Source organism: Mustelus asterias, unplaced genomic scaffold, assembly GCF_964213995.1.
Source record: "Mustelus asterias unplaced genomic scaffold, sMusAst1.hap1.1 HAP1_SCAFFOLD_1571, whole genome shotgun sequence".
NCBI lineage: Eukaryota > Metazoa > Chordata > Chondrichthyes > Carcharhiniformes > Triakidae > Mustelus > Mustelus asterias.
The window spans coordinates 77,307-85,845 of record NW_027591516.1 but is presented as its reverse complement, the minus strand read 5'-3'; the positions used below and the strand labels follow the sequence as shown (position 1 = coordinate 85,845).

The 8,539-nt window shown below is 45.7% G+C and overlaps 1 protein-coding gene across 1 annotated transcript in view; it reads left to right on the top strand.

Annotated features, from left to right (window-relative positions):
• The first annotated feature begins 446 nt into the window (after positions 1-446).
• The window catches only part of LOC144488443 (uncharacterized), a 72,162-nt gene continuing 64,069 nt past the window's right edge, over positions 447-8,539 (top strand). The window contains exon 1 of the mRNA XM_078206514.1: positions 447-570. Coding sequence (XP_078062640.1) covers positions 507-570 — 64 coding nt within the window. The 5' untranslated portion in view covers positions 447-506. The remainder of the gene's footprint in view (positions 571-8,539) is intronic.

Below are 8,539 nucleotides of genomic sequence, written 5' to 3'. Positions count from 1 at the left end.
TGTGCCACCGTGCGGCCCTCTTGGGTGGACTAACAAGTCAAGGGAATACACAATGAACAGTAGGACAGAGGGCAAGAAGGAGCTTGCGGGGGGGGGGGCATGTCCGTAGATCCCTGAAGGCAGCAGGACAGGTAGATCAGGTGGTGAAGAAAGCAGATGGGGATACTTGCCTTTATGAGCTGAGGTATAGAATATAAGGTAACGATGGAGCTGTATAAAACCCTGGGTAGGCCCCAGCTCGAGTACTGTGCGCAGCCCTGGGCTCTTTCTGTGCTGTTATACTCTACGCCTCAGAGCAGAAACACATTTGGCAGATTTGATCAGTTGAAAGCTCTTGAACCTGAGAGAGCGTCAAACCTCACTGACGTAATGTCAGTGTGGGAGGGTTGATTGGGCGGGCCCGAGGTAGGGGGGGAGGGAGTGCAGATGAGGAAGTGAAGCCAGAAGGTTTGCTGCTTCTGCGGGAGGCGATTGTCAAACACAACTGGAAGCAGAAAGAAAGAAAAATGAATATGAACAAATGTGATTTATTCCTGTTTGTTTCATTGGTGAAGATGACTCTCGTTTCTGGTGAGGAAGATTGGATAAACTTTTCCTTTTTAAACTCTTTTTTGTTGTGTTGTTGCAGGGCAGGAGTTTGCTGCGGCCTACACTGTGTCCCGCTCTAATCTCAGTTCCTCTCTCTCCCGCTCGCACTCTCTCTCCATCGCCGATTGCTTCCGATGTCAGGGAGCGGCAGATTCTTGGGAGTCGCCTCGATCGACGCTCAGGGCAAGGCTGCAGGTCCGACAGGACCTGATCCCGGCTCTCCGCCCGAGCCATTCAATCCTTCCCTCCCTTCCCGTTTCCCCGCCTCCATGGAAATTCCTCGCCTCCGAGTATTCATCCCAACGCTCCTGCTTCTACTCAAGCCGAGTGAATCCACTACCCGCCACCACACTGGGCAGCAATGTTCCAGGTCGACCTTTGGGAAAATCTTTATCAAGGCCTCCGCCCACACGTCCGGCCATATCCGGAAGGCCTATCAGGGAACACCGAGGCCACTTGGCCGTAGCTAAAAACAAAACCGGGCTCAACCGGATGGAACCAGTTCAGGCGCCGCATCCAAGATGGGTCCTCGGAAATACCCACAGAGGGAGTGGCACCTGGAGCAGGCGGAGGCCATTCAGGCCTGACGGCCAGAAACTATCATTAGATTCCAGTCTGTATCTCACTCCCGGGTATCTGTTATTCTTTATATAAACCACCCCCAACCCCTCGATTAGATTCCAGTCTGTACCTCACTCCCGGGTATCTGTTATTCTATATATAAACCACCCCAAACCCCTCGATTAGATTCCAGTCTGTAACTCACTCCCGGGTATCTGTTATTCTATATATAAACCACCCCAAACCCCTCGATTAGATTCCAGTCTGTAACTCACTCCCGGGTATCTGTTATTCTATATATAAACCACCACAAACCCCTCGATTAGATTCCAGTCTGGAACTCACTCCCGGGTATCTGTTATTCTATATATAAACCACCCCAAACCCCTCGATTAGATTCCAGTCTGTAACTCACTCCCGGGTATCTGTTATTCTATATATAAACCACCCCAAACCCCTCGATTAGATTCCAGTCTGTAACTCACTCCCGGGTACCTGTTACTCTATATATAAACCATCCCGAACCCCTCGATTAGATTCCAGTCTGTAACTCACTCCCAGGTATCTGTTACTCTATATATAAACCCCCCCGAACCCCTCGATTAGATTCCAGTCTGTAACTCACTCCCGGGTTTCTGTTCTTCTATATATAAACCACCCCAGACCCCTCGATTAGATTCCAGTCTGTAACTCACTCCCGGGTATCTGTTATTCTATATATAAACCATCCCGAACCCCTCGATTAGATTCCAGTCTGTAACTCACTCCCGGGTATCTGTTATTCTATATATAAACCATCCCGAACCCCTCGATGAGATTCCATTCTGTAACTCACTCCTGGGTATCCGTTATTCTATATATAAACCATCCCGAACCCCTCGATTAGATTCCAGTCTGTAACTCACTCCCGGGTTTCTGTTATTCTATATATAAACCATCCTGAACCCCTCGATTAGATTCCAGTCTGTAACTCACTCCCGGGTTTCTGTTATTCTCTATATAAACCATCCCGAACCCCTCGATTAGATTCCAGTCTGTAACTCACTCCCGGGTATCTGTTATTCTATATATAAACCACCCCGAACCCCTCGATTAGATTCCAGTCTGTAACTCACTCCGGGGTATCTGTTATTCTGTATATAAACCACCCCGAACCCCTCGATTAGATTCCAGTCTGTACCTCACTCCCAGGTATCTGTTATTCTATATATAAACCACCCTGAACCCCTCGATTAGATTCCAGTCTGTACCTCACTCCCAGGTATCTGTTATTCTGTATATAAACCACCCCGAGCCCCTCAATTAGATTTCAGTCTGTAACTCACTCCCAGTTATCTGTTATTTTATATATAAACCACCCTGAACCCCTCGATTAGATTCCAGTCTGTAACTCACTCCCGGGTATCTGTTATTCTATATATAAACCACCCCGAAACCCTCGATTAGATTCCAGTCTGTAACTCACTCCGGGGTATCTGTTATTCTGTATATAAACCACCCCGAACCCCTCGATTAGATTCCAGTCTGTACCTCACTCCCAGGTATCTGTTATTCTATATATAAACCACCCTGAACCCCTCGATTAGATTCCAGTCTGTACCTCACTCCCAGGTATCTGTTATTCTGTATATAAACCACCCCGAGCCCCTCAATTAGATTTCAGTCTGTAACTCACTCCCAGTTATCTGTTATTTTATATATAAACCACCCTGAACCCCTCGATTAGATTCCAGTCTGTAACTCACTCCCGGGTATCTGTTATTCTATATATAAACCACCCCGAACCCCTTGATTAGATTCCAGTCTGTAACTCACTCCCGGGTTTCTGTTATTCTATATATAAACCATCCTGATCCCCTCAATGAGATTCCAGTCTGTAACTCACTTCCGGGTGTCTGTTAATCTATATATGAGAACAAGATTGATCAGGTGTGTGGTGGGGGTAGTCTGGGGAGAGTGGGGAGAGATCACACGTAAGCAATTCTTTTTCTAATTTTCCTCATTGTTAATTCTGTGATCATCTTCCATCCTTTTGCTAATGCCATGCCATCCAGTGTAAACAATTTATCCCTCTTTACCTAACCATTACTCATTGTAACCTGGAACGCCCTTATCAGGTCATTTTTTGCTTCACAGCTCCAGGGTCCCGGGTTCGATTCCCGGCTCGGGTCACTGTCTGTGTGGAGTTTGCACATTCTCCTCGTGTCTGCGTGGGTTTCCTCCGGGTGCTCTGGTTTCCTCCCACAGTCCAAAGATGTGCGGGTTAGGTTGATTGGCCAGGTTAAAAATTGCCCCTTAGAGTCCTGGGATGCGTAGGTTAGAGGGATTAGCGGGTAAATATGTGGGGATAGGGCCTGGGTGGGATTGTGGTCGGTGCAGACTCGATGGGCCGAATGGCCTCCTTCTGCACTGTAGGGTTTCTATGTTTTCTATGATTTCTATGATATAAACCACCCCGAACCCCTCAATTAGATTCCAGTCTGTAACTCACTCCCAGGTATCTGTTATTTTATATATAAACCACCCTGAACCCCTCGATTAGATTCCAGTCTATAACTCACTCCGAGGTATCTGTTATTCTATATATAAACCACCCCAAACCCCTCAATTAGATTCCAGTCTGTAACTCACTCCCGGGTATCTGTTACTCTATATATAAACCACCCCGAACCCCTCGATTAGATTCCAGTCTGTAACTCACTCCCGGGTATCTGTTATTGTATATATAAACCACCCCGAACCCCTCGATTAGATTCCAGTCTGTAACTCACTCCCGGGTATCTGTTATTGTATATATAAACCACCCCGAACCCCTCGATTAGATTCCAGTCTGTAACTCACTCCCAGGTATCTGTTATTCTATAGATAAACCACCCCCAACCCCTTGATTAGATTCCAGTCTTTAAATCACTCCCGGGTATCTGCTTTTCTATATATAAACCACCCCGAACCCCTCAATTAGATTCCAGTCTGTAACTCACTCCCGGGTATCTGTTATTCTATATATAAACCACCCCCAACCCCTCGATTAGATTCCAGTCTGTAACTCACTCCCGGGTATCTGTTATTGTATATATAAACCACCCCGAACCCCTCGATTAGATTCCAGTCTGTAACTCACTCCCGGGTATCAGTTATTCTATATATAAACCACCCCCAACCCCTCGATTAGATTCCAGTCTGTAACTCACTCCCGGGTTTCTGTTATTCTCTATATAAACCATCCCGAACCCCTCGATTAGATTCCAGTCTGTAACTCACTCCCGGGTATCTGTTATTGTATATATAAACCACCCCGAACCCCTCGATTAGATTCCAGTCGGTAACTCACGCCCGGGTATCTGTTAATGTATATATAAACCACCCCGAACCCCTCGATTAGATTCCAGTCTGTAACTCACTCCCGGGTATCTGTTATTCTATATATAAACCACCCCGAACCCCTTGATTAGATTCCAGTCTGTAACTCACTCCCGGGTTTCTGTTATTCTATATATAAACCATCCTGATCCCCTCAATTAGATTCCAGTCTGTAACTCACTTCCGGGTGTCTGTTAATCTATATATGAGAACAAGATTGATCAGGTGTGTGGTGGGGGTAGTCAGGGGAGAGTGGGGAGAGATCACACGTAAGCAAGTTCTTTTTCTAATTTTCCTCATTATTAATTCTGTGATCATCTTCCATCCTTTTGCTAATGCCATGCCATCCAGTGTAAACAATTTATCCCTCTTTACCTAACCATTACTCATTGTAACCTGGAACGCCCTTATCAGGTCATTTTTTGCTTCACAGCTCCAGGGTCCCGGGTTCGATTCCCGGCTCGGGTCACTGTCTGTGTGGAGTTTGCACATTCTCCTCGTGTCTGCGTGGGTTTCCTCCGGGTGCTCTGGTTTCCTCCCACAGTCCAAAGATGTGCGGGTTAGGTTGATTGGCCAGGTTAAAAATTGCCCCTTAGAGTCCTGGGATGCGTAGGTTAGAGGGATTAGCGGGTAAATATGTGGGGATAGGGCCTGGGTGGGATTGTGGTCGGTGCAGACTCGATGGGCCGAATGGCCTCCTTCTGCACTGTAGGGTTTCTATGTTTTCTATGATTTCTATGATATAAACCACCCCGAACCCCTCAATTAGATTCCAGTCTGTAACTCACTCCCAGGTATCTGTTATTTTATATATAAACCACCCTGAACCCCTCGATTAGATTCCAGTCTATAACTCACTCCGAGGTATCTGTTATTCTATATATAAACCACCCCAAACCCCTCAATTAGATTCCAGTCTGTAACTCACTCCCGGGTATCTGTTACTCTATATATAAACCACCCCGAACCCCTCGATTAGATTCCAGTCTGTAACTCACTCCCGGGTATCTGTTATTCTATATATAAACCACCCTGAACCCCTCGATGAGATTCCAGTCTGTAACTCACTCCCGGGTATCTGTTATTGTATATATAAACCACCCCGAACCCCTCGATTAGATTCCAGTCTGTAACTCACTCCCGGGTATCTGTTATTGTATATATAAACCACCCCGAACCCCTCGATTAGATTCCAGTCTGTAACTCACTCCCGGGTATCTGTTATTGTATATATAAACCACCCCGAACCCCTCGATTAGATTCCAGTCTGTAACTCACTCCCGGGTATTTGTTATTCGATATATAAACCACCCCGAACCCCTCGATGAGATTCCAGTCTGTAACTCACTCCCGGGTATCTGTTATTGTATATATAAACCACCCTGAACCCCTCGATTAGATTCCAGTCTGTAACTCACTCCCGGGTATCTGTTATTCTATATATAAACCACCCCCAACCCCTCGATTAGATTCCAGTCTGTAACTCACTCCCGGGTATCTGTTATTGTATATATAAACCACCCCGAACCCCTCGATTAGATTCCAGTCTTTAAATCACTCCCGGGTATCTGTTATTCTATATATAAACCACCCCGAACCCCTCAATTAGATTCCAGTCTGTAACTCACTCCCGGGTATCTGTTATTCTATATATAAACCACCCCCAACCCCTCGATGAGATTCCAGTCTGTAACTCACTCCCGGGTATCTGTTATTGTATATATAAACCACCCCGAACCCCTCGATTAGATTCCAGTCTGTAACTCACTCCCGGGTATCAGTTATTCTATATATAAACCACCCCCAACCCCTCGATTAGATTCCAGTCTGTAACTCACTCCCGGGTATCTGTTAATCTATATATAAACCACCCCGAACCCCTCGATTAGATTCCAGTCTGTAACTCACTCCCGGGTATCTGTTATTCTATATATAAACCACCCCGAACCCCTCGATTAGATTCCAGTCTGTAACTCACTCCCGGGTATCTGTTATTGTATATATAAACCACCCCAAACCCCTCGATTAGATTCCAGTCTGTAACTCACTCCCGGGTATCTGTTATTGTATATATAAACCACCCCGAACCCCTCGATTAGATTCCAGTCTGTAACTCACTCCCGGGTATCTGTTATTGTATATATAAACCACCCCGAACCCCTCGATTAGATTCCAGTCTGTAACTCACTCCCGGGTTTCTGTTATTCTATATATAAACCATCCTGAACCCCTCGATTAGATTCCAGTCTGTAACTCACTCCCGGGTTTCTGTTATTCTCTATATAAACCATCCCGAACCCCTCGATTAGATTCCAGTCTGTAACTCACTCCCGGGTATCTGTTATTCTATATATAAACCACCCCGAACCCCTCGATTAGATTCCAGTCTGTAACTCACTCCGGGGTATCTGTTATTCTGTATATAAACCACCCCGAACCCCTCGATTAGATTCCAGTCTGTACCTCACTCCCAGGTATCTGTTATTCTATATATAAACCACCCTGAACCCCTCGATTAGATTCCAGTCTGTACCTCACTCCCAGGTATCTGTTATTCTGTATATAAACCACCCCGAGCCCCTCAATTAGATTTCAGTCTGTAACTCACTCCCAGTTATCTGTTATTTTATATATAAACCACCCTGAACCCCTCGATTAGATTCCAGTCTGTAACTCACTCCCGGGTATCTGTTATTCTATATATAAACCACCCCGAAACCCTCGATTAGATTCCAGTCTGTAACTCACTCCGGGGTATCTGTTATTCTGTATATAAACCACCCCGAACCCCTCGATTAGATTCCAGTCTGTACCTCACTCCCAGGTATCTGTTATTCTATATATAAACCACCCTGAACCCCTCGATTAGATTCCAGTCTGTACCTCACTCCCAGGTATCTGTTATTCTGTATATAAACCACCCCGAGCCCCTCAATTAGATTTCAGTCTGTAACTCACTCCCAGTTATCTGTTATTTTATATATAAACCACCCTGAACCCCTCGATTAGATTCCAGTCTGTAACTCACTCCCGGGTATCTGTTATTCTATATATAAACCACCCCGAACCCCTTGATTAGATTCCAGTCTGTAACTCACTCCCGGGTTTCTGTTATTCTATATATAAACCATCCTGATCCCCTCAATGAGATTCCAGTCTGTAACTCACTTCCGGGTGTCTGTTAATCTATATATGAGAACAAGATTGATCAGGTGTGTGGTGGGGGTAGTCTGGGGAGAGTGGGGAGAGATCACACGTAAGCAATTCTTTTTCTAATTTTCCTCATTGTTAATTCTGTGATCATCTTCCATCCTTTTGCTAATGCCATGCCATCCAGTGTAAACAATTTATCCCTCTTTACCTAACCATTACTCATTGTAACCTGGAACGCCCTTATCAGGTCATTTTTTGCTTCACAGCTCCAGGGTCCCGGGTTCGATTCCCGGCTCGGGTCACTGTCTGTGTGGAGTTTGCACATTCTCCTCGTGTCTGCGTGGGTTTCCTCCGGGTGCTCTGGTTTCCTCCCACAGTCCAAAGATGTGCGGGTTAGGTTGATTGGCCAGGTTAAAAATTGCCCCTTAGAGTCCTGGGATGCGTAGGTTAGAGGGATTAGCGGGTAAATATGTGGGGATAGGGCCTGGGTGGGATTGTGGTCGGTGCAGACTCGATGGGCCGAATGGCCTCCTTCTGCACTGTAGGGTTTCTATGTTTTCTATGATTTCTATGATATAAACCACCCCGAACCCCTCAATTAGATTCCAGTCTGTAACTCACTCCCAGGTATCTGTTATTTTATATATAAACCACCCTGAACCCCTCGATTAGATTCCAGTCTATAACTCACTCCGAGGTATCTGTTATTCTATATATAAACCACCCCGAACCCCTCAATTAGATTCCAGTCTGTAACTCACTCCCGGGTATCTGTTACTCTATATATAAACCACCCCGAACCCCTCGATTAGATTCCAGTCTGTAACTCACTCCCGGGTATCTGTTATTCTATAGATAAACCACCCTGAACCCCTCG